Genomic DNA, 26,150 nt, shown 5'->3' on the forward strand with positions numbered 1-26,150 from the left:
AGTCAGATGGATCCTTAGATTTGTGCCATTTCCTCTCAGCTGCCCTAAGGTTGGAGCGCTGCTCACGAAGAACATCGGATAACCAAGGGTTTGAAGGAACAGCTCGTGCTGGCCTGGAGGAGAGAGGGCATATATCATCTAGACAAGAAGTAAGAGTGGAGCACAAGGTGTCGGTTGCTGTATTAGTATCCAAGGATGAGAAGTGGGTTGGAGAGGGAAGAGAGGAGGATACTGTGGAAGAAAAGTGGGAGGGTGAAAGAGAGCAAAGGTTTCGTCTAAAAGTAACAGGTAGAGGGGTTGGGGGTGCACAGTTAGCGAGATGTAGATCAAATGTAATGAAGAAGTGGTCAGAGATGTGTAAGGGTTTGACTGATATGTTATCTGTAATACAGTTTCGTGTGTAAATGAGATCAAGTTGGTTGCCAGATTTATGAGTGTATGTAGTGCTAATGCGTTTTAGATCAAATGAAGCAAGGAGTGAATGGAAGTCAGCAGCATAGGGTTTGTCAGTGTGAATGTTGAAATCCCCAAAGACTAGAAGTGGGCTGCCATCTTCTGGAAATGAGGACAGCAGCCCGTCCAGCTCTTCTAGGAAGATGCCAAGTTGACTCACACTGACTGTTGCTGCTCCCTCTGCTGCCTCTATGGTTACTTCCTGTTTGGTGGCCATTTAAGCAGGGCCTAAACCAAACAGGCTTCGCGAAGTATTGTTTTGCTGTGCGGATTCTACTAAGCGTTTTCTCTTGTTTCATTGCCTTGTTTTTCCTATGGTTTTGTTTCATAGTCATAGTTATTTTTGCCATTGTTTTGTTCTGTTTTCTTGCCATAGTTTTGCCTTGTTTCATTGCATTGTTTCTTTGTTACTTTTCGGACTGTTCACTGGATTTTTGACATTCTGCCTGTTTACTGGATTACGCTTTTTGTCTTGCCTACGTGTTCCTGTTTGCTGTTGTTCGACCCTGCCTGTCTTTACTACGCTGTGTTTAATAAAGCTCGCATCTGGATCTTACACGCTTCCCAGAGTCCTGTGTTACATTACATTTAAATTAATAATTTGGTACAATGTACTTGTTTTACATTGTATTTATATATTTTTTTTAAAACCTATATGTAATTACATTTGTAATTAATTTCTGTAATTACCACTGTTGACCCATCCCTTATACCCTAACCCACCCTGAAACCTACTCATAAACCTGTCCCTAACCTTACCCATATCCCACCTTAATAGAAGCAAAAGTGTTTTGCAATGCAATATGACCACATTAAGTACATTGTACTTATTTTTTTTATGTAAGTACATAATAATTAAGGCCACCTAATATAAAGTGTGACCCAAAAGATTTGCAAACCTGGTCCAAAGACCTGATCTGAATAATACTTTGTGAACCATCATTTCAGATCAGGACTTGGAGCACAAATCTCAAATGAATAAATTTGCTAAATCAAACGCCGATCTGAATCAAATGACTTGCAATACGCAAAGTTCTGATCTGAATCAAATGATTTGCAATATGCAAAGTTCCAATCTAAATCAAATGATCCACAATGCACAATGAAGTTCCGATCAAAATCGAATGGTACGCAAAGTTCTGATCAAAGTGAAATGATTTGCGAATGTTCTCCAAAGTCCCGATCTGAATCAAATGATTTGCAATATGCAAAGTTCCAATCTAAATCAAATGATCCGCAATACACAATGAAGTTCCGATCAAAATCGAATGATACGCAAAGTTCTGATCAAAGTGAAATGATTTGCGAATGTTCTCCAAAGTGCTGATCTAAATCAAATGATTTGTGATACGTGATTTGAAGTCCCAACCTGAATCAAATTATTAGCGAAACACAATCCGATTGGAGTGCTTCTTAACAGTGAATAATTTTGCAGTGCAATGGTTAAACTGTTTCAGAGTTTTGAAAAGCTCTGTTTTACCCATCACTATGAGATGTCTAAATTCGAAAATGAATAGCTCTTTTAATTTGATCTGGTTTTTGCTAGTGAATTTTGTGAAATGAAAGATCAAAGTTTCTCTTTTCACGTCTTCAGCCATAGTACTATTACTGGTTTAGCTTGATAGTTTTACGACGTTAATTGAAATAAAAAAATTACTTTTTTATTGCGTGAAATTTGTATGAAAAGGTATGTGCTTATTAAAACAATAATTAAAGACTTATTTCAGAGATACATTGTCTTTTAATAATTCAAGCACTTCTCAAGGACCTCTTCAAGAATATTGCCATTTTTAAAGGTTTTCCAGGCCTTAAATCTCAAAAAGTCCAATTCAAGTACTTTAAGCACTTTGTACTCACCCTGTATATTGAAACAATATATTTTTTATTTATTGCAAAGTATGAATATATACAATTTTTTAAATAATTTGAGAGTACAAGAAGCTGATTTAATTATTTCATTATTTACTTCATGGGAGTGGGTTGGTGATTAAGAGCTCTTCTGATGTGATTTTCTTCTCTGATTGGTGGAGATTTTTCTGCAGAATCATAGGTCATGTAGTTTTTCACCAGAATCCAAACTGTTAAACACACAAAAAAAAGTTTGAATAACAAATGCATATGCAATCTATTAACAATCTTTTAGGTCCCAGTTCTGTCTGTAAGGTTTGTCAGTTAATCAGTAACATGGGAATGTTACTTCCGGTACCCGACTCATGGATACATTATTCATTCCTAATAAATTAAATAGTATAATTTGAATAATTCTTATTTGTGATAATAATTAAAATACTGTAATTATAATTATGCTAATTTCTAATAATACTAAAACTATTTTAATACTTTTCAATGAAATAATTTTATACAGATGTACTGATTATTTAAATTAATTAATTAGGAAAGTCGCTAATGAAGATATTTTAAAAAGACATTTGACACCAATTATATATATACACATTTCAGATATCACTGAAAATTTACCAAGGTGCTTTCATGCCTAAATTTGTTTTTAGGAAAATTCGGTCACACTTTATATTAAGGTGTCCTTGTTACAGTGTACTGTAACTGGACAAAAGTACTGGTTATTATTATTTAAAGGGATAGTTTACCCCAAAATTAAAATTATGTCATACAGATACTCACCCTCATGTTGTTCCAAACCAGTAAGACCTTCATTCCTCTTTGAAACACAAAATAAGACATTTTTGATTAAATCAGAGAGCTTTCTTACCGTGCATAAACAGCAACGATACTACCTCGTTCAAGGCCCAAAAACATAATAAGGACATCATTAAAATAGTCCATCAAAATAGCTATGAAAATATTTTTTGTGCACCAAAATAGCAACTTTATTCAACAATTTCTTCTCTTCCGTGTCAGTCTTTAATGCGCATTCACAAGAGTGCACGCATTCGTTGCATTCCTCTGCTTGAAAACAAGATGCAGTGCATCTGGGTTCTACATTAGAATGCCTGCTCCTGCATCAACAAACCTTTAACAACATGTATTTACTACAGGATTAGGTTTAGGAGTAGTTACTTGTAGTACTGTTATTACTGTAGTAAGTACATATAACATGTATAACAAGGACACTAAAATAAAGCGTTACTGTATGGCACAATTAGATATGGTAACTGTACTAAATTTGCACTCAATTACATTTTCTATGCAATAATGTAGTCAATGTTGTTTGCACAGTTGCAGAATTTATTTTTTAGTCATCTGTTCTGAACTGAATTACTACAGAGACACTAACACAAAGGCATCCTGCACAGCAGGCGCGATAACAGCAAACAAGCCTCTGATGCTGCTCGCAAGTGTCACTCTCTCACCTTATCACTGAAGAGAGAGAGAGAGAGAGAGAGAGAGAGGGAGACCCAGGTGGTCCTACATGTTCTGGAATGAAGGACATGTCACATGCCTTCCTTCAAACAGACAGACACTCCTAAAGAGGTCCGTGTCAAGCCCCCTCAGAGGAATAAAGACAGGAGGAGGACAGCGAGTGACTGTCAGGCCACCCCATTGAAGCGATGACAGGGGGAGGATGTGATATTTCGCACTGAGGACCCCTACCTCCGAATAGCACCCCTGCTCAAACTCAGCTGCGGCCCCCCAACCGCCACCGTGTGCTGGGGGTTAATTGCCACGCAGCAGGAGCAGAATCAAGGGTGCGGGGGGTCCGCACCTTCACCGAGCCTCATCTTCCTCCCCCCATCCTCGAGTCGTAAAGAGGACTAGAGAGAAGCCGATATCACCAAGAATCCCCCCCACCCGCTTTTGACAAGCTATTAGTCGGACTGCGCGCACACGCGCGGCCTCGTCTCGTACGAGACGGGAAAAGAAAAGAGAGGAAAGGCAAGTAGTGTGCAAAAAAGCGGGAGAAGAGAAAAGAGAAGTAGTCAGCAAGCGCGAGTTCCGCACACACCATCCTTCCTCCTTTCTTCCATTCGTATCCTTCTCTCCGCTCCCCTTTTTCCTGACTTACTTTGCTTTCCCTGCGAAAGCTCCATTGTTCCCCTTCCCCTAAGTCTCATCAGCCTCTTTTGTGGCCGACTATCACAGCGGCAGGCAGAGGCGCGCTGGAAACGTCTAAATGGTATCATGGCTCGTGATTAAGCGCGCGAGCTTCGGCGGTGCCGCCGCTGCTTATGAGTCAGGTCTGATAAGGCGAGGGCCCTGCTCTCTACTCAATTTCAGATACCGTTAATGGAATCTGTCTTGTGCGATTGTAATGTGAGAGCGCCTAATTTGCCATGGAGCTTGAAGCTGTCAGCGGCGAGGGATTGCGGGGTCAGGAGGGAGCTGGCAGCCGCTTGGCCCGCGGCGTGTATCTGTGCCGCTGAATAGAGCAGCTCTCCGCCTGTCACTTAGCTGATAGGCTGATGAGGACTCTAAGCCACTCGGCACAATGAGGAGAGGGCCATACTGCCTCGCTTCCCCCCCTCTACCACCCCCCTTTAATTGTCAAGCCCGCTAAAATTTTTCCAAGCCAGTTTGCTGGAGACTGGGCTGAGTTTTTTTTTTTTTTTTTTTTTTACTCTGCAGCTCTCTCTTTTGCGTCTTCACAACTTTTTTTTTTATTCTCCTTGCTTTCCTTCATTTCTGTCTTCTCTGGTCTCCAACAGACAAAGCTGACCTCTCTCGTTCATCCTTTCATCTAGCGTTTCCTTTTACCTCACCCCGGCCTTGTGTCCTTTCTTATTCTGCCCAGCTGGAGTCCAAGTCTAAGTCAAGTCTCAAGTCTTTTTGTCACAAGTCAAAGTCAAGTCTCAAATTATACATTCATTGCATGTGAATATGTACATGCAGAGATTTCCCCCAGTTATGAATTCATAAGTAAATAGGTAACCAGATTTCTGAGCCTGTTTACCATTTAAAGTATGGAATTGTGTTTTTTTTTTCTAGCATGATTTATGTGGTGAAACGTTTACATTGAAGCAATTTGGGTGCACTGTATTCATGTATATTTTTTTATTTTTTATAATGTTATGTTATTTTACAGTGCCCTTGTTACACGTTACATATATTTACTATAGAAATAACAGTGAATTATTCATAATTACAAGCTTACAAACTAACCCTAAACCTTAGGATTCACTTACGATTCGATTACTATTCTATTCAGTTTCAATATCGATTATCCTGCATATATATCAGGCACAGTACATGGCAAATCTTAAGCAAAAAAATCTCTTAAAGGGATATTTCATCCAAAAACTGTATTTGTATTGTATTCCATCACTGTTGTCTTTTTTTGTGCTCAGGATGGCTGGTCCCGGGCCAGGGGCCGTCCTGGCAGGTGGAGTTTTTGCTGTGTCCAAGCTGGTATGGCAGTGGTCGGTTGTGGCTGAAGTCTTTTCTCTTAACAACTTGTTTGTGGGCATCCTTTTGTCCCTCTCAGCCTGTTTCCACTGTGCAGACAGTGTTCATGACAAGAAGAAGGTACAAAAGTCCAGACTATTTGATATGTGCTATTCCAAAATCATTGTTGGTTTGAAACAGATACGTCTTGATTGTAAGATGCATATTTATATATATATATATATTTTTTGCCTTTTCTCAGTTTGCTCTATGGGGGGCGCTCTTCTGTGGGCTAAGCCTGAGCAATCAGCACACACTGGTCTTGTATGTTGCCATCATAATTCCTTGGTCCCTCCTGCACATCTACACTCATAATGTAAGTATTGATAATTGCTTAGCTGTACAGATTTCAACACATGATTTCCCAGTCATGTAAATGTCATTAATGTTGGAGATTACATACCTTTCAATGTGCATATTCTGTGATATTACTCTGTTATTATGTACTTATAACTGAAAGCAGTAGAAGAAACTGTTCTCAGATGACTGTGGCTTTGTACAAGGGTTATTATGTTTTGGTATGTAAATTTGAACACTGGTTGGGAATTGTAGGATCTGTCAATTACAAGTGACATGCATTGCCCACAGGGTTTGTCCTTCTTTGGTCTGGTGTCTTTGGGGACATGTTTCCTGGCTGGCTTTGTGCCCTACATCTACCTGCCCATTTCCTCCTACCTCAACAGAGCTCGCTGGAGTTGGGGAGATCAGACGTCTTTTCTTGGCCTCCTCACACACCTGCTACGAGCTGAATATGGCACCTTCAGTCTGGTATCAACAAATTGATTAATGTTTTATCATCTAAAAAACATTTAAAAAAATAAATAGATGTACTAGAATGTAAAGTTATTTCCATGCTGCATTATCTTCTGAAACTAATGCACTGCTTATGCATGTTTATTTTTTATTTTTTGGCTTCAGGCGAAAACAGATGAAAACTTGAACCTTCCAAAAATGTTATGGTGAGTGTAAGAAAAACTATTACATTTCTATTCATTTATGAGAATTTGATTAATGAATCCAGATTGTTATTTCCAGAAGGAAAAGTAGGAATTATGTAGTGAAAGAAACTCAAAAATCAAAATTAATAAAAACAGTTGCAATTCAGCCTGCACATACAACAATGGAACAGTTGTTTTAATTTATGAATCCAAATTTTGATTTTCAGAATGAAGTGTGAGTATGAGAATAACGGTTGAAGTCAAAAGTTTACATACACCTTATCAAATCTGCAAAATGTAAATTATTTTATCAAAATAAGAGGGATCATACAAAATGCTTGATTTTTTTAGTTTAGTACTGACCTGAATAAGATATTTCACATAACAGATGTTTACATATAGTCCACAAGAGAAAATAATAATTGAATTTATAAAAATTACCCTGTTCAAAAGTTTGCATACACTTGATTCTTAATACTGTGTTGTTACCTGAATGATCCACTTTGGTTTTTGAGCATTTTTGAGTATTTGAACCCTTTCCAACAATGACTATATGATTTTGAGATCCATCTTTTTACACTGAGGACAACTGAGGGACTCAAATGCAACTACAATCACTATTATGATGCATTAGCCAGGGGTGTAAACTTTTGAACAGAATGAGGATGTGTACATTTTTCTTATTTTGCCTAAATATATATTTTTTCATTTAGTTCTGCCTTTCAGAAGCTATAGAGGATACTCACATGTTCCCCAGAAGACAAAATAAATTACATTTACCCTGATCTTCAAATTCAAAAAGTTTTCACCCCCGGCCCGTTTTTTTTTTTTTCCTTTGGAAAAGTTGAATCTTAAAATCATAGTCATTGTTGGAAGGGGTTCAAATACACAAAAATGCTGAAAAATCAAAGAATCTATGGGACCTGAAGGACTTTTCTGAAGAACAGCAGGCAGTTTACCTGTTCAGGACAAACAAGAGACTCATTAACAACTATCATTAAAAAAAACAGCTGCGGATCATTCAGGTAACAACAATGTTTTAAGAATCAAGTGTATGTAAACTTTTGAACAGGATAATTATTTTAAAATTTAACTATCGTTTTCTCTTGTGGACTATATGTAAACATCTTTAGTGTGAAATATTTTGCATGATTCCTCTTATTTTGATAAAATAATTAAAAGTTTGCAGATTCTGCAAGGTGTATGTAAACTTTTGACTTCATCTGTATGTAGTAACCAAAAAAAAACGCAGTTCAGTTTAAAATAACAACAAATAACAGTTGCAATTTAGTATGTAAATACTAGTCATACAATACAGTCAGTCGGTGTACTTACAATAGTAATTGCAATAACTGGGTAATAACTAGGCACTAACTATTCCCTGTGCCTAAACCTTAATCAATGTAGTTGCCTTATATTACCAGTAGTTTTTTTGAGTAAGTACACTAAGTACTGTAAAATAAGTTGCAAATATTTTTTATTTGTCTAATTTTTGTCTAAGTATTTTCCCACTTATATTAAGTGGCAGATTTAATAAAGACTAATGATTCTGTTAATACCTCTTCCATAGTTAATTTTTGTACCGTAGATCCCTCTTTCCTCCAAAACTGCAAAGCTGAACCTGCTAGGAATAACAAATCTGTTGTGTTGCGCTGGCTTAGAAATGATCAGTGACGTTCACAGCGTCTCTGATGACACTGTTGTAACACATCAAGCGAGACTCGGGTCGTCTCCTCAGCCCACCCTCATCAAACGTTTGGGTGTCCCCAGAGAGAGAAAGCTTATGTTATGTCCCGCTAGTACCAATCAGCCGTTTCCCATCACCCCCCACAGCTGCCACATAGCGTGATGGACAGGTGAGAGCCAGAGAGGGGAACACAACAAGCATGTCACAGCATAAACCTGCCATAAGGAGCTCAAACGCTTCCTCTCACACACACTCGCTTTCACACGACGCTTAAATAAGCTGTCAGAGAGAGATGGGTATTAAGGCACAGGCAGGGCACTATCTCTTTCAGCAGGGAAATTGGCCATTGACTGGGTTGGGGAGACGGATAGAAGGGAAGGCTGTCACAAGATGTTGTGCACTTAATGTTAAAAAAAATTCAGACACTCACAGCACTTTCAGTTTGAGTCTCTGTCCATCACACAGACGTGCACACACACACTTACACATAGTGGATGTATTGATAAGTGTGTCTCTTGTGTCTCAGGGCTCAGTGGAATCACTGTGTGAATGATCTGTCTACTCCAGTACTAGCGCTGGCGCTTCTAGGCATTTTGCTATCTTTATGGAACAGGTAAGTATGGAAGCTCGTTTCCACCACTGAATAAAAAAAAAAAAAGGGAATTCTGGCTTTTTTCACACAATTACAAGTTTACATCTTACAATTCAGATTTCTTCTCAGAACTGTGAGATATAAACTCGCAATTTTGAGAAATTGGACTGTATATTTCACAATTTTAAGCTTGCATTTGCAAATTGACTTTTTTCTCAGAATTGCGAGATACAAATTAGCATTTGCGAACTGCCTAATTGTGAGTTTATATCTCACAGTTCTGACTTTATAACTCACAATTACGAGTTTAAATGTGCATTTCTAAGAAAAAATCAGAAATGCGAGTTCTGAGAAAAAAGTCAACTAAATAACTTTTTACATTTTTTATGAAATCTGTATTGTGAGATATAAACTTGTAATTCTGAGAACACATACATTTTTTTCCCCCTTAAAATTGGACTTTATAACTCGTAATTGCAAGTTCATATCTCACAGTTCTAAGAAAAAAAGTCAGAAGTGCAAGATACAAACTCGAATTTGCAAATTGTGCAATTGTGAGTTTAAATCACACAATTCTGGCTTAATTTTTCAAAAGTGCGAGTATATATCTCACAATTCTTTATAACTGACAAATGCTTTGTTTACGTTAAGTTAACTGTTAAGTTAAACGTGCAATTCTGAGGACACAAGTTTTTTTTCCTTAAAAAATTGGACTTTATAACTCAAAATTCTAAGAAAAAAGTATTTTTATTCAGTGCTTTTTTTAAAACAAGTCTCTTATGCTAACTAACGCTGCATTTATTTGACCTTAAATACAGCAAAAACAGTATTATTGTGAAAACTATTACAGTTTAAAATAACAATAAGCTTTATTTTTTAAATTTTGATGAAAAATGTTCAAAAGAACAGAATTTATTTGAAATATAATAATTTTAAATAATTAAATATTAAATTAAATTAATTAAATATTTTAAGCTGTAATAAAATAATAATAATCAGTAATAAAAAATAATAAACATATTGTTTTATTTTTTGAAACTTTTTTATATATTTTTGGAAATCTTTTTTTAAATAATTAATTTTAATGTCTTTGGCATCTTTGAAAGTTTTCCTTTTTCTTTCATTTGTTTTCTTTTCTTTTTCTTTTTTTTTTAAACAAAACAAAAATATGATTGATACAAACAAAATGTTGATTGATAGTATACTTTGTACAATGGCTAATTCTGGTCCACTAATGGCTAATTCTGGTTTTCATACATTTTATGAAAAACTATTGACTCAATTTAGTTCTTATCAGCAGAGCAAAAAACAACAAATTAGCTAAACACATTGTGTTTAAAATGTTCATTAGATATTTTCTTGTTTATAGAACTATATAAAAGCAATGTCAGTATTACAGGCAGTCACAGCCATACTGATATTCAGTATAATAGCACTTGTGCTCATATGATATTACTACAGCTCTCTCCTACGTTTGAAGTCAAAAGTTTACATACACCTTGCAGAATCTGCAAAATGTAAATTATTTTAAGAGAGATCATACAAAATACATGTCATTTTTTATGTAGTACTGGCCTGAATAAGATATTTCACATAAAAGACATTTACATATAGTCCACAAGAGAAACTAATAGTTACCCTGTTCAAAAGTTTACATACACTTGATTCTTAGCACTGCATTGTTACCTGGATGATCCACAGCTTGTTGTTCATGTTTTGTGATAGTTAGTCCCTTGATGTCCTGAACAGTTGAACTGCCTGCTGTTCTTCAGAAAAATCATTCAGGTCCCACAATTTTTTTTTTTTAGCATTTTTGTGTATGTGAACCCTTTCCAACAATGACTACATGATTTTGAGATCCATCTTTTCACACTGAGGACAACTGAGGGACTCTTACAGAAGGTTAAAATGCTTACTTATACTTCACTTTCTCTTGTGGACTGTATGTCTTTTATTTGAAATATCTTATTCAGATCAGTACTAAATAAAAAAGAACATGCATTTTGTGTGATCCCTCTTATTTTGGTAAAATAATTAACATTTTTAATAATTAACATAATTAATTTGCCGATTCTGCAAGGTGTATGCACACTTTTGGCCTCAACTGTATATATCAATAGTTTTGTCATCATACCATATCGCAGATGTAGTTTCAATATAATGCAATGTATTAAGAGCAATATCATATGTGATCCCCCAGACTCCGCTGTGTTTTTGTCTGGTTGATTGTCACCATGGTGAGCATCTACTCTGTGTTCTTTGCCTGGAGAGCAAACCTGAACATTGAGAAGCCTCTTCTGCTGGGAGTGGTGAGATACAATTCCAAAAGTTATGTTTCTTGTATAATGCAAGATATTTAAGACACAGTTCAGAGAGTGTACTATATGTATGTAGGTGGAGCGCTTCTGGCTGCAGGCTGATGCTGGGGTGTGTGTTCTGGCTGGTCTGGGTCTGAGCTGGGCCGTGTGTTGGCTGAATGGACGTCTGGGCTGGGGGACGGTGTGGAACACAGGAGCCTGGATACTCACTGCAGGCCTCATCTCACACATGATCAGCTTAAACCACAGGTAAACTATTCATACACAATCACATAGATTAAATGCCAGTGGATAATGTTACACTTTTCAAACATAGTTAATGGCGTTCCAGCGGATGACATAGGATGTGGGCGTAGCGTAAGCTCCGGTGAGAAGTGACGAATGTGAAAGATCAAAACAAAACGGCAATCACAAATTTGAAGTACAAAATGAGGAGGATTTCGATATTAGCAAAGACTGCTTTTCCTTTGCTGTAAACAAAACTTCTCACAAGACTAGCATACTCTCTCCGGATTTTGGGGTGAACTATCCCTTTAAGGTAGCTTCATGCATGTCAGCTAGATGGCTTTGAACATGTTTATGTTTTCATACTGATTTATATGCTAACCAATGTTGAACACCACAAATGTGTCAGATTTCATGTATGAACATGTATGAAGTTAAGGAGGTTTCTGGTAATTTGTCTTTGTCCTCACTCAAATGTGTCCCCAGGTGGCCTTTTACATGACTGATGTGTATGTATTCATGTAAAATGTAGACTACTATTCAAAAGTGTTGTCATTAAGTTTTTTTTTTTTTTGGAAAGAAATTCATAATTTTGTTTGCCAATGACAAATTAAGTTGACAATAAGGGCATATGTAATGTTGCAAAATATTTATTTTCCAAATAAGTCCTGTTCTTTTGAACCTTTACTTCATCAAAGAATCCTTTAAAATGTTTCATGAGCATTAAATCAGCAATGATAGAGTAACTATACTGAAAGTTCAGCTTTGTCATCTCAGGAACAAATTAGATTTTTAATATTTTATAATAAAAATTGCCTTTTTTTAATTGTAATAATATTTCACAATAGTACTTTTTCCTATATTTTTGATTAAATTAATGCAGTCTTAGTGAGTGTAATAAACCGTAGTATATGTATTTATATATTGTTACATATAAATAAATATGATTAAATATTGTTCTTTATGTAATTACTTTGCTATTTAGTCAAAAGTATGCTTCCTCTTACAAAGAGAAACTAAATATCATCATAAGGTTCAAAATCTTATGAAAAATAGTTTGTATAATTGTATAATTGGCAACCATAATTTTGAACTATTGAATGTATCACTTTTTATATTACCTCTTAATATTTGTATTATTATATATTTTTCTTTATTTAATATTTTTAATATTTTTATTTTTATTCCATTCCCTTTCAACCAATTAAAAAAAATATTTAGATTTATTTGATCGAAAGTACAGCAAAAGCAGTAACATTTTAAAATATTTTTGCTATTTAATTTTTTTTATTTGAATATTTTTTTTAAAATGTTACTTATTCCTGTGATCACAGCTAAATATTTTGCATCAGTACTTCAGTCTTCAGTATTACATGATCCTTCAGAAATCAGTCTAATATGCTGATTTCCTGTTCAAAATATTATATATTGATGTTATTTTTGTATTATCACTGTTTTTATAATTTTTTGATGAATAGAGAGATCCAAAGATCAGCATTTATCTGAAATAAAAAGCGTTTGTAATATTATACACTATACAATTTAAAAGTTTGGAGTCAGTATAATATTTTTGGGGGGTAAATATTGTAGAAATTAATATTTTTATTTAACAAGGATTGATAAAAAGTTATGATTTAGACATTTATAATGTTACAATATTTGAAACCTTAAAAGTAGATGCTTAACTTACATTTAATGTGCTTTCTATGGACAATAAAATCACTTTTGTAAATGTATTTTGATGTGAACATGTTAACGTCTTTGACTCATATATATTTATACATATATTATATATATTAAATATTTATAGTTTATATACAGCTTTTTCTTTTGTAACATCACAGACCCGGTGCGTTGGACCGTCTGAGTTTGAGTTTTGTATATTTTTGGTTGATCATCCAGACCATAGCAGTCAGTCCCTGAATTCCTCATTTCCTCCATGCTTCAGCACACATCAAAGCAAAAGCTCTCTTGCACTCTTCTGCAGCTTTGACTCTATGCTTGATTAGCCGTCCTGGCCACGCTAGTCATGCAGATTAAAGCAGCCGAGTTCTGTGCTTGATTAGACATCCTAGCCACGGCAGTCATGTAGATTAGAGCGCTGAGGTTTGGTACATCGCTGCCACAAACTGTGGTGCTTTGATCAATCGTGAGACTGACACTCTTGTCAGCGCTCATCACACCTGTCCGAGGCTGATTACAGCCGAAAGATGTTCCACCTCATCACTGCTCTCCTCACCGCTCACAGAGAAACACAGCAGCTGACTGCAGAATAGCTGAAAGAACGACAGTGTCACGGATCCTTACACTTTTGTGCAAACTCTTCAAAGTAAACATCACTGCTGATGTTGTTGAAGTATTTGTGAATGAATGTGCAGGAACATTCACACACTCAGCTCACAAACTTCTAGATCATTTTTAGATCACTTTTAGCTCAGTATCAAATGCTGTCTTTCCAAAGATTTTGCAACAGACTTTTTTCTCTAAAGACATTTTGGATATGTAATAGCTACTGATATTTGGTGATCATACAAATAAAAAAATAAGAATAATATTTTATTATTTTAATACACACACACACACACACACACACACACACACACACATTGAAACATTTACCGTTGCTTATATTGAAACATTTACCGTTTACTCATATTTGCCATCAAAGCTAACATGTTCACTTAAAATATTGTTACGGATCATTTAAAGATCATATTTTTACAATGACAGTATAAAGGACAATTTTTACATTTTGGAAACAGTATGTAATTTTGTTGTCTTTACAGTATTACATTATTATGTGAAATATTTTAAAGCAGTTCATATTTAAATGTAATATTACTATTGATATGTTCATTTTTTTCATTTTATCACAGTTTTTAATAAATGAAAATGTGTAGCTTTATACTGTTCCTCTGAAAAGTGTCATCATATTTGAAGCAGTTATTATAATATTATTTGCATACTATGTATAATGCATTATAAAAGTATTTTTAATGCATTAATTATGCCTTGTAATTCACCTTATAATGCATTGTACAATTATCATGAATAATTGTAACCACAGTTAATACACTATAAAACTTATCAATTCAATTCAATTTGGTTATAATTATTTATAACAAGATATAATTATAATGCATTTATACCCCTTAATAACCATTTTTAATGCATTATACAAAAAGGCTTTAAGTAAAGTGTTACCAAAGATTTTATTGATATTCGAATTTTACTTTTTATATTTGACTTTTCCAAAAATGTTTTAAATTTATTTATTTTTTGTAATTTTTGTTAAAATTAGAAAAAAAAAATACATAAAATAAAAATAAACCTAAATAATCATAATACTTTTATATATATATATATATATATATATATATATATATATAGTTTTCATTTAATTCCCAGTTATTTTAGTACTTCAACCTAAACTTATTTCTATTTTTTGTCTACTTTCAGTTTTTCATATAGTATTTTTCTTTTTATTTCAGATTTATTGAAGTTCCCATACTGTTTTAATAGTTTTAGTTAACCCTTATTTGGGGTGCTTAGCATCCAAAACTAAAAAAAAACCTGCTGCATATAAATATACAAAACATTCTGGCTCTATTTAACTCCTGACTACAACTCAAAAAACATTGCACATACTGTTTACATATGTCCAGATGTTTTTGTACTCCTTTTGGTTTTATTCTAGGTATTTCAAGGTGTTCTTGTCTGTGTGTGTATCAACAGAGAGTGTGATCAGAGCGGCAATGACGTCGTGGACAGGTTTGCCCGTGAGGTTGTGTTGTCATTGCCGGAGGCCTCGTTGGTTCTGACTCGTGGTGATCTCCCAGGAAACACACTGCGCTACATGCACTACTGCCAGGGTCTCCGGCCAGACCTCAGCCTTGTTGACCAGGAGGTCCGTAATCCAGCCTAACACATGTCTAATTTATTTCAGCCATAAACACGCTACTCTTGACACTGTTCTAAATGGCTTTTACAAACTGGTGTTTTATAATGCAGATGATGACGTATAGCTGGTATGTGGCAAAACTCCAGAAGCATTTACCTGGAGTCGTGTTTCCTGGCCGCTGGTGGGATCCAGTCAACGCCGTGGAAAAGAAAACATTCAGCATTGAGCAGTTTCTCAAGCACAATATGCAGTAAGATTCGCACACATAGAGGTCTATGTTCATATTCAAATGCCCTGTGTATATATTCGACAAATGACATTTAAATTGTAACTTGTGCATATTTTTCATAGAACAATTTGCTGAATGCACTAGAGTTTAACAAACCATTGTGTTTCATCTGTTACCACTTATGCCCACTGGAAGAGCAAAGGAACCATGCTAACCATCTATACTGCCTCCCTCCACCAGACGGCAGTATTTCCTTGGTAAAGCCCCCGGCCTCTGAGGGGGGGCAATAAGCACTACAGTCATATCCCTGGGAAGCAGAACAGAGAGAATAAGAAATAAATACTTGAGGGAAAAACAATCAGCAACCTGCTTGTTTTGTTAAGAGAGCCAGTTTCTATATTCATGCCATGTGTATCCTGTGATTCAAGATCTATAATGGCTCTAACATAACAGACAAGCTCAGAGGATTTTACTCAGTTCTACTCTAAAATACTCTACTATAAAGATTTTTGTTCTGTCTTGCTGGTTTATGCAGAGAATGCAAATATAAATCTAATTCTATTTGGTTTCCTAAGACGTTGTTTTTTAACAAACCGAAGCAAAACTATATCTATAGCAGTGCTTAATAATAATGTTCATTAGTAACATTATAACATAACAACAAGCATTGTAACATTATATGTGACACTGGACCACAAAACCAGTCATAAGGTTAAATTTTACAAAACTGAGATATATACATCATATGAAAGCTCAATAAATAAGCTTTCTATTGATGTATGGTTTGTTAGGATAGGACAATATTTGGCCGAGATACATCTATTTGAAAATCTGAAATCTAAGGGTGCAAAAAATCAAAATACTGAGAAAATCACCTTTAAAGTTGTCCAAATTAAGTTCTTAGCAATGCATATTACTAATCAAAAATTACATTTTGATAGGTTTACAGTAGGAATTTTACAAAAAATCTTCATGGAATATGATCTTTACTTAATTTCCTAATGATTTTTGACATAAAAGAAAAATCAATAATTTTGACCCATACAATGTATTTTTGCTATTGCTACAAATATACCCCAGCGACTTAAGACTGGTTTTGTGGTCCAGGGTCACATATAAGATATGGTTTATGCACCTTTAATAATGAACAAAACCAGTCATCTTAAGTGTCAATTTATAGAAATTGAGATTATGCATCATCTGAAAGATGAATAAATAAGCTTTTCACTGATGTTCAATATTTAGCCGAGATACAACTGTTTAAAAACTCAGAGGGTGCAAAAAAATCTAAATATTGTGAAATCGAGAAAATCGTTCTTTAAAGTTGTCCGAATGAAGTTCTTAGCAATGTATATTACTATTTAAAAAGTTTTGATTTATCGTAGGAAATTTACAAAATATTCTCATGGAACATTATTTAATATCCTAATGATTCTTGCCATAAAAGAAATATAGATAATTTTGAAACGTACAATATATTTTTGGCTATTGTTACCAATATATCCATGCTACCTACCGTATATAAATCACATTTGAATGTACATTAATTGAATATCTGTAAACATAATTCATTTAGAACTGTACACTCTGAATGGTGCTTTGTCTCTATGACTGATGCTCAGTTTTTTCTCTGGGTTTGTCTACAGCAGGCCTGTGTTTGTATGTATTGGCCTAACTGAGGGTGACCCCAGCTGGGAGAGGAGTTTCTCTCGTTGGCCCTGGGGCGTTTGTGAGCAGTTGGTACCTGTCAAAACCCCATTTGACCCTGAAAAATGGGCCCAAAAAACACTTGACCTTTACAACTGGAGCCAGCCACATGACAGGTAGCACACTACTTATGTTTGTAGTTTACTTAGGGAGTGCCATATTGCCTGGAAGGCTATAATATGTTCTGTTAATATGTGGACTTGAACGTTTCCAGCTCAAATGAACACTAGACTAACAGATTTGACTTATTTTCAAACAAATGTGATCCATGCTGGCAAAATCAGAATAAGTCGGAGTAAGCAATTTAAAAAAAAAAAAAGTTATTTTCATTTTCACATTCTCCATCAAAATACCTCATTAAAATATCATTCAAAGTGATATATGACTGAGCTACAGCCGTTTGAAGGCAATAGAGTCAGCAGAGTTGATTTTGAGAGAAATCAAATCAAAGTTTTTTGAAGATCCCAAAGCAAAATTACCAAGCAACATTGCATATTTTCCTCTGATTATTTTCTTAATGATAATTACTGTATTATTAATCACAATATAGCTATTTTTATTTGATCTTTGTTATTATTTATCCAACCATTAACTAAATGTTCACATTATGCTGTGTGAATCTTGCCAAGACATATTTCACAAAAACGTACTTTATAGGGGAGATCTCGGAGCGGTGCGTCTTATATACGCGTATGCAAATGTCAGTCAGCTCGATCATTTTGTTTTCATCAGCATGGGTTTGAAAAACATATTTCACTAGTTTGGACTCATGTCATGGAGATTTCGATATGAATATTCACAAAGCTGGAATGCTTCGCTTTGCAACAATAGACCTACAACTTGTAATGAGAAGCTGCAGCAGTCATCCAGAAGTGAGCAGAAAGAAAGGTACTTCTCTCAGAAAACGTACAAATAAAGATCATTTTAGATGTTTAATTACTATTTGGAGAATTGGGATTGCTAGAGGAGGGCTTAATGAACTCATTTTTGTGAAAACCTTAAATTCCAAACTGACATTTTTCACTTGTTTTTCTTGTAGCGCAAAATTAGACTCTGCATTCCAACTCATTTTGCCAGCACGGGTCACAAATTTTTAATTAATTAAGACTTATTTTTACACAGTTCCTTGCATGTTATGACCTCAAAACACTTTTGTAAACTAATACAATTTGATGTTTGCATCACATAATAAGCTCAAAATCTATGGCAGATCTGAAGTAGTAAACTTGCTCGATAGCTCACCTGGTACATTGAGTGACTCCGCAAATAAGCACTAGATTAGTTTCAAAAGTGATTGAGCCTTTAGCCTTTTAGCACCACTTACCAGACATTTTTAATTTCTTCACGTTGAACGTTTTGGAGAAAATTAAACATGCTGTTTTCACTTCAAGTGCTGTTAAAAACACTCTTCAAGCAGCACAGTATAATTTTGCAAAAAGTGAGCCACAGGCATGTTTTTCCATGACACTGGGGTGTTTAATAAACCCACATCACAGGGAGAAAATTTTATATTAGTTGTAGCGCCTCTTGTGGATGTGTCACCTGAAAGTGTGAAAGTGCAAAATGTGCCTGGAGAAACATATTTCAGGTTTTGTAGAAATGCAAGCAGATTTGATATGAAATTTATTAAAATTCTAATCCAAAATTTCGAATTGATTCGCAAATTCTGTAAATGTATATGCAAACATATATTTGTACATTTGTAAATGTACCTTTAGGTTCATCATCGTTACCAGGTGCACCCCAGCAGCATTTTACTGAAGTGTTTTTGCAATATTAAAGTGCACTTAAACACTGCTCCTACTCGGTGCTGTGCAGACAGCCTCCGTTTCCATCTTCAAAGTCGTTATTAGTCCGCTGACCCCACCCTAATGACTTTCTAAACTGCGGCGTGTCAATATCTGTGTATAAAGTGAAATTAGTTCTAGTCTCCAGCACTGAGGCTCTCTGCAGCCGGCTGGTATTCAGCAAGTTAATCGGGGTTGAATGGTGTGACATTACTCTCCTCTCACCCACTACAAGCGTGTCCATCCCTGCCTGCCAGCCAAATATTAGCGGGGAAGTCACACGCTAAAATATTCCTTTGAAGGAGAGGCCGCACGTTTATGAGCGATGTAGTGGAAAGGAAGAAATGCAGAAATATATGGGTCGCTCACCACAGAGAGAGCTTCCAAAGACAGGCGAGGATGAAGATCAGCTGTTGTATGGTTTGAAGATATGCAGAATACGATTCGCTGGATTACTGGCTGGTTTTAAACTTGTATTTCAAGGCTGTACTCAACTTTGGTGCAATCTAAATATGCATTAAAGAATAACACTTTCTTTTGTCTTTACGTATCATCAGCTTGGTTATTTTACAAAAGTGCACAGTTATGAGAGTAAGATTAACTAAATGCAACTAATTAAATGACATTAAAATGTTTTTATGTTTGTTGCACCCTGTCAGCTTCCATCCTGGCTCCTGGGAGAGAGTTGCCAATGAGGAGATGTGGCAGGCCAGGTAATACACCCTTATCACTGTATCTGCCAAATCTCCATATATTGCTACAAATGTATACTTAGGTGCTTTCTTTGCATTACTTTTTAGGATGAAGACAGCTTTTTTCCTGTTTGATCTGGCTGAGAACATGGAGAAGGAACAGCAGGCCCGTCTCTATGAGCTTTCTTACAATGTAAGTAGGAAATTACATCATATATTAGCCTTTTTTTTGGAATTATATTGCTTGAAACACAATTTTTGGGTAACACTTTACAATAAGGTGTCATTTATTAACTTTAGTTAATTTATTAACTAACATGAATGAACAATGAACAATACCTTTATTACAGTATTTATTCATCTAATGTTAGTTAATAAAAATAATCGTTCATTGTTCATGTTGGTTCACTGTGCATTAACTAATGTTAAAAAACACAACTAGATTTTAGTAATGATTTAGTAAATGTTGAAATGAACATTAACTTAGATTAATAAATGCAGTAGAAGTATTGTTCCTTCTTAGTTCATGCCAACTAATCAACATTATTGTAAATGTTACCAATTATTTTAATTAATTGTTTAAACCCACTCTGGTAACACTTTATAATAAATATACTGATTTTTCCGGATTAATCCGGAATTCCGGATTTTTCGACCTGAAAACGTGACCTATGTGAATCATGCAGATCTGTAAAAAAAAGGAGGGAGGAGGGGGGGGGGGGGGTTAACAGGGCCACACCGGGCGGCACGTCAAATGGCAAAGAGATGCATTTTTCCTTCCTTTCCAAGTATCAACAAGGACGTATTTGCGACCGTTCGCAAATGGCGGATGGCGAAGTATGATTACTCAGATCACCTGTCAATCAAGCTCCTGCTGCGCAGTGTAGTTACCTCAGTCGCTCTCGCGCTACAGTGGTATCATGACAAGAACGGATGATCTGGGTATATATTATTGCTTGTGTCTATATATAACCTATAAGTTACTAATTTGATTTTGTTGTCGATTGATTAGATGATCGATTTTGAGTGATTTTCCACTATGGCAGGATGTTTAAGCTGCATTAACATTAACTTTACGTTACTTGTATTTGCTAGCTATTAGGGATGCTCATTTCGGATAATTTTCCCAACCGCAAATCATTATCCGATTATTAACCATTAACTGATAAGATGGTAAGTTAACACTTTTCAATAAGGTTCATTCAGCGCTGCCGCAACCACCACGAGCATCACGCACTGTGTGTCTACGTACCGAGTAGGCTACTGAGGGGGCACCAAAAAATTGTCTAATGAAAAATCAATAATTATATTTTAATTATTATATTTAATATATAGCTCACTGAATCTGATGGCCGCAAATAGTTTCTCCCGAAATCTAGAGCGTGCATGACAGAGGGAGAGAGAGCAAGAGACCGCACGTGTGTGCCCCATGAAGCACATGTAAGACAAACTCTACATTATCCCGCTTATTACATGGCTACCTACAAAATAAATTAATAATTTGACAAAATATTGATTTTAAAAGGAGTTGATTGATTTAAAAACGATTTATATTGCTTCCGCTAAAGAAAATAATCCGTCTCACTTCTCGTACTCAAGTAGAAGTACAGATACTTGTGTTAAAAAATACTCTGGTAAAAGTAGAAGTACTAATTTAACTTCTTTACTCAAGTAAAAGTAGCCATGCGAATGATAACCCTTTTTTTATGCAAAGCTAACGTTACCTGGACCACACAAATGTACAAGCTGAGAAACCTAAGTGGATATCTTCTTTTGACATGAACATTTGCATGTTGCACATTTAGCCGTTAAAGTTGGGTAAAAATGTAAAACTAAAATAAGTTAAAAATATTTTTTTTGTCATGGTTGTTGTTATAGAGAGAGGTGGAGATGGAGCAGTGGACAAGACACTTGCTTTTGATTCCCACTGTTACACATCCACCAAATAAGTTATGTCATACTGTACAAAAAAAGTTGCATGTTAAATAAATAACAATGTATTTTTTGTTCAAGTAAGTTGTTATGGGTCCTGCCTTACTATTCATATAGATCCGCCACCAGTTTGATCGGCTTTTGGGGGGGGGGGGGGGGGGTGTTGGGTGTCTTAGTATATTTTCCTGCTTTTTTGTCCTTAGCCAATCACATGCCTGAGTAATAAAGTATCATCAACAAACAAGTAATTTAAAGTTAATTCATAGTTTGTAAACTGTAATAAATACATTAATTAGACTCTATAGAAATAGTGTGTTCAAAGTAAAGGAATTGTTCATTGGTAATAAGGAGTGAATAGTTCTCACTTTAGATCAGGTCACGAAAAATGGAAAGTGCTTTAAATCAACCTTTATTAAACATTAATTGCATTAATATTCAGTGTTTCTTAAAATGTTTAAAAAATAACTTAAGAACACACAAGGACTCTGTAATAAGTGTAGCGTGCTGGACGGACGAGACGAGAGACGAGGTACACAATAAACACTATTTTAATATAATCTTCTGATGAACAGGCAGGAACACAGATATCTCCACACACATTGACAACATTAACAAATAAAGACCGACAGGGAACTCATGACAAAGACAGACTTATAAAGGGTGTGCTAATTACAGAGACAGGTGCCGGGAATCACACTGACGAGGGCTGAACCAAGGCAGACAGATTGACGGGGGAGACAGATCGACGGGGGGAGACAATGGGAGAAACCAATGACATAAACTGACAGAACTGTGACATTACACCCCCCTCCGAATAGGCACGCCCTCGCGCCCTAAAAAACAAACAAAAACAAAACAGGTGCCGGGAATCACACTGACGAGGGCTGAACCAAGGTAGACAGATCAACGGGGGGAGACAATGGGAGAAACCAATGACATAAACTGACAGAACTGTGACAGACTCTTCTTAGGCGTAATGGTTTTCATATTGTATAAACTGTATATTCTATTCCCTAAAACCTAAACTTAACCTAATCTAGGTTTAAAGGATAGAATATACAGTTTGTACAGAATAAAAAACATTTTATATATTCGCTGTATTTATTTGTCTATTAATGTATTAACTAGTTTAAAAACTATAAATACACTAGTTTGTTAATGATTTGTAAGTGATTTAATAGTGTATACTTATTATAAAATGCTTTGTTTAGATGAGCTCAGTGCCATTTTATTTAGGAAATTTAAGTTTAAAGATTAAAAATCTCTCATTGGCATACTATTATAGAATGTTCGCTATCCAAAATTCAACCAACAGCAATTTGCATGATGAATTTTTTCATGTTTTTAACAACAGAAAACAAGACGCACAGTAAGCGGCAAAGCGGCTCTAATGCAACATTATACACAGAATCAAAGCCTTAAAACCAAAGCTTACCTAAAACCTTTAACACTTTCCTTTTCTACCTTGTGAGCTCTGCTATTTCCTTAAGGAAATGCAAATCTAGTATGTCAGCATGATGTGTCATGTGAAATCATTTGTAGACTAATTCCAGTTCCTTAAAACATGCCAGTTGGTGTCTTCAATGATGTACAGGGCCTTGCGAAAGTATTCATAGCCCTTTTTTTTTACGTTTTGTTATGTTGCTGCCTTATGTTGAGTTGCTTTTTTTCCCACATTAATCTCCACACACCATAATGGCAAAGCAAAAAACACGTTTTTAACATCTTTGCAAATTTATTAAAAATCAAAAATGTAAATTGATTTCATTGCATAACTATTCGCACCCTTATTTGTGATAGTTGAAATTTAGTTCAGGAGCATTCATATTGCTTGTAGATGTTACTACACATCAAGTGAAGTTAACCTGTGGCAAATTTAATTGAATGAGTATGATTTGGAAAGGCACACACGTCTTAATAAAAGGTCTAACAGCTGAAAATGCAGATCAGGGCAAAAACCAAGCCCTGAGGTCACAAAAACTGCCTGCAGAGGTCAGAAACAGGATTGCATCAAGCCACACATCTGGGGAAGAGTTCAGAAAATTTCTGCTGTATTGAAGATTCACAGAAGCATGTACTCTACATTACCCTTCATGGAAGAAGTTTGAAACAACCAGGACTCTTCCTAGAGATGGCCTCCTGGCCAAACTGAGCAATTGATGGAAAAGGGCTTTGGTTAGAGTGGTGACAAAAAAGCACCTAAACAAAATTCTCTGGTCTGATGAACCTCATTTCCAAGCATCACATTTGAAGGAAACCAGGCACTTCTCATCACCTGAAGAGTACTATCCCAAAAGTAAAGTGTGGTGGTAGCAGCCTCATGCTGCGGGGGTGTTTTTCAGCAGCAGGACTGAGAGACTCGTCAGAGTAGAAGAAAAGCTCAGTGCACTAAAATATAGAGATAGCCTTAATAAAAGAGCCAGAGCCTTCAGAACTCAGACTGGGCAGAAGGTTCACCTTCCAACAGGGCAATGACCCTAAGCACACAGCAAGAGTCGCTTATAAACAACTCTGTGAGGTCCTTCAGTGGCCCAGCCAGAGCCTGGGATTGAACCCAATCAAACGTTTCTGGAGAAACCTGAAAATGTGCGTTTACCCCATCCAACCTGACAAAGCTTGAGAGGTGAAGAGGTGAGGAGAAGAATGACAGATAATTGCCAAATGCAGATGCAAAACTTGTTGCATCATACCCAAAAAGACTTGAGGCTGAAAATGGTGCTTCAGCTAAGTACTGACTTAAGGGTATGAAAACTTATGCAATGTTCTTATTTCAGTTTTTAATTTTTAACAAATTTGCAAAGATGTTAAAAACTTCTTTTTGCTTTCCCATTATATTCTATGAAGTGTAGACTGATGTGGAAAAAAGTAATTAAAGCAGTTTAACATAAGGCAGCAACATAATAAAACATGAAAATAAATGAAGAGGTAGGAATACTTTCGCAAGGCACTGTAAGTTGTGTTTTAAAAACCCATTGCAACTCTATGTCTTTGTCTTGTATTATACAAATCTTTAAAACTCTTGTGTTGTTGTTTTTTTATTGACAGCTGTATTGTGAAATAGTGGATGCCGAGGTAGACTACCCAGCAAACTGGGATAAGAACCTGGCTCTTGCCGCAGAACGTCTACTGCGATCAGGGGGCAGAGGTTATGGTCTAGATTCCCTCATGAGTCGTAGCATCCGGCACTTCAGCCGCTACCTTCAGAGAGAGCCCACCGATCCCCAGAGCAAAGCCATCCGCTCCGTCATCACACATCTCAGAAAAGAGCGGGACAAACTCAGAGACAGACAGAAGGGTTGAGACAGAATGCCTTTAAAACACTGGAAACACCTACAACACCACATAGGTGTAGATAGCACAAGAAGGTAAGAGGGAGGGTCACAAAATAAAAGAGAGCTTTAAAGATAAAATTTGAAGACAGTGCTGGTGTGACTGTAACGCTGTAACTGAGATCTAATCTGTATTTTACCAACACAAAGATTAATCTCAAAGTAAAATGGACTAAAGTGGACCAATATTTTGTTTTATGCTGAGATCTTTTATACTGTAGGATATAAGCTACTGATTCATAACGGCATCATTGTAACATCAGAGTTTAGTTGACAGACATTATTTCATTGCCAAGATTGGTTATAAAAATCAGGGATGAATTCTATTTCCTCAAGATGTAAACTCGAACATCTAAAACTCAACAGATTTAAGAGAATTTTCACTGTGAAGGTAAGGGAAACAATCTTCTGAACTGAATCTGAAGCAGACGTTGCTGCATTTGTGTATGTGTTTCTTTTGTAATAAAATTTTCACACTTTCAGTATGTTAATATCCGTTGAGTTGATGATCAAAGGTGTCCTGAACCGTTAATTCCACCTCTCCCCATCTCCCTCTCTCTCTCTTCTTTCTTTTTTGAATAATTATCCTTTTTGCCCCCCTGCTGCCATGCATCTCTCTCTCGTTTTAGGATCACAAAGGTCTCAGATTGAGATTGAGGGGAGTGGGGGTAAATTTGGGCACAACCATGAGAGATTAAGAATGACCCATTAATCTGGGACAGATTTGAAAATACTGCATCCTTTTCCCTGTCTCTTTTTTCTGCTTTGTCTATCTACCAAAACAGCTTTGAATTCTCTTTAATGCAGAAGTCTACAACAGAGGAGACATGACCCATAGGAAGTCAGTGACATTAAACTATACTATATTATATATTATATATATTATATATTATATATTATAAAATTATAAATCCTGACCACTGGATGATCATTGTAAAATGTGGGTCTTAAAGGAGAAGTTTACTTCCAGAACAAAAATTTACAGAAAATTTCTTCAGTCGA

The 26,150-nt window shown here is 35.7% G+C and overlaps 1 protein-coding gene across 1 annotated transcript; it reads left to right on the plus strand.

Moving 5' to 3' along the window:
- Positions 1–5,616: 5,616 nt before the first annotated feature.
- Positions 5,617–25,591, plus strand: tmem260 (transmembrane protein 260). Its single transcript, XM_073826591.1, has 13 exons — positions 5,617–5,892; positions 6,014–6,127; positions 6,400–6,579; positions 6,730–6,770; positions 8,963–9,049; positions 11,229–11,337; positions 11,423–11,595; positions 15,307–15,478; positions 15,583–15,722; positions 17,348–17,524; positions 19,855–19,908; positions 19,996–20,080; positions 24,865–25,591. Exons 1-13 carry the CDS (start codon positions 5,617–5,619, stop codon positions 25,117–25,119), a joined length of 1,863 nt encoding a protein of 620 aa, XP_073682692.1. The 3' UTR covers positions 25,120–25,591.
- Positions 25,592–26,150: the final 559 nt, after the last annotated feature.

Source organism: Garra rufa, chromosome 21, assembly GCF_049309525.1.
Source record: "Garra rufa chromosome 21, GarRuf1.0, whole genome shotgun sequence".
Taxonomy (NCBI): Eukaryota; Metazoa; Chordata; class Actinopteri; order Cypriniformes; family Cyprinidae; genus Garra; species Garra rufa.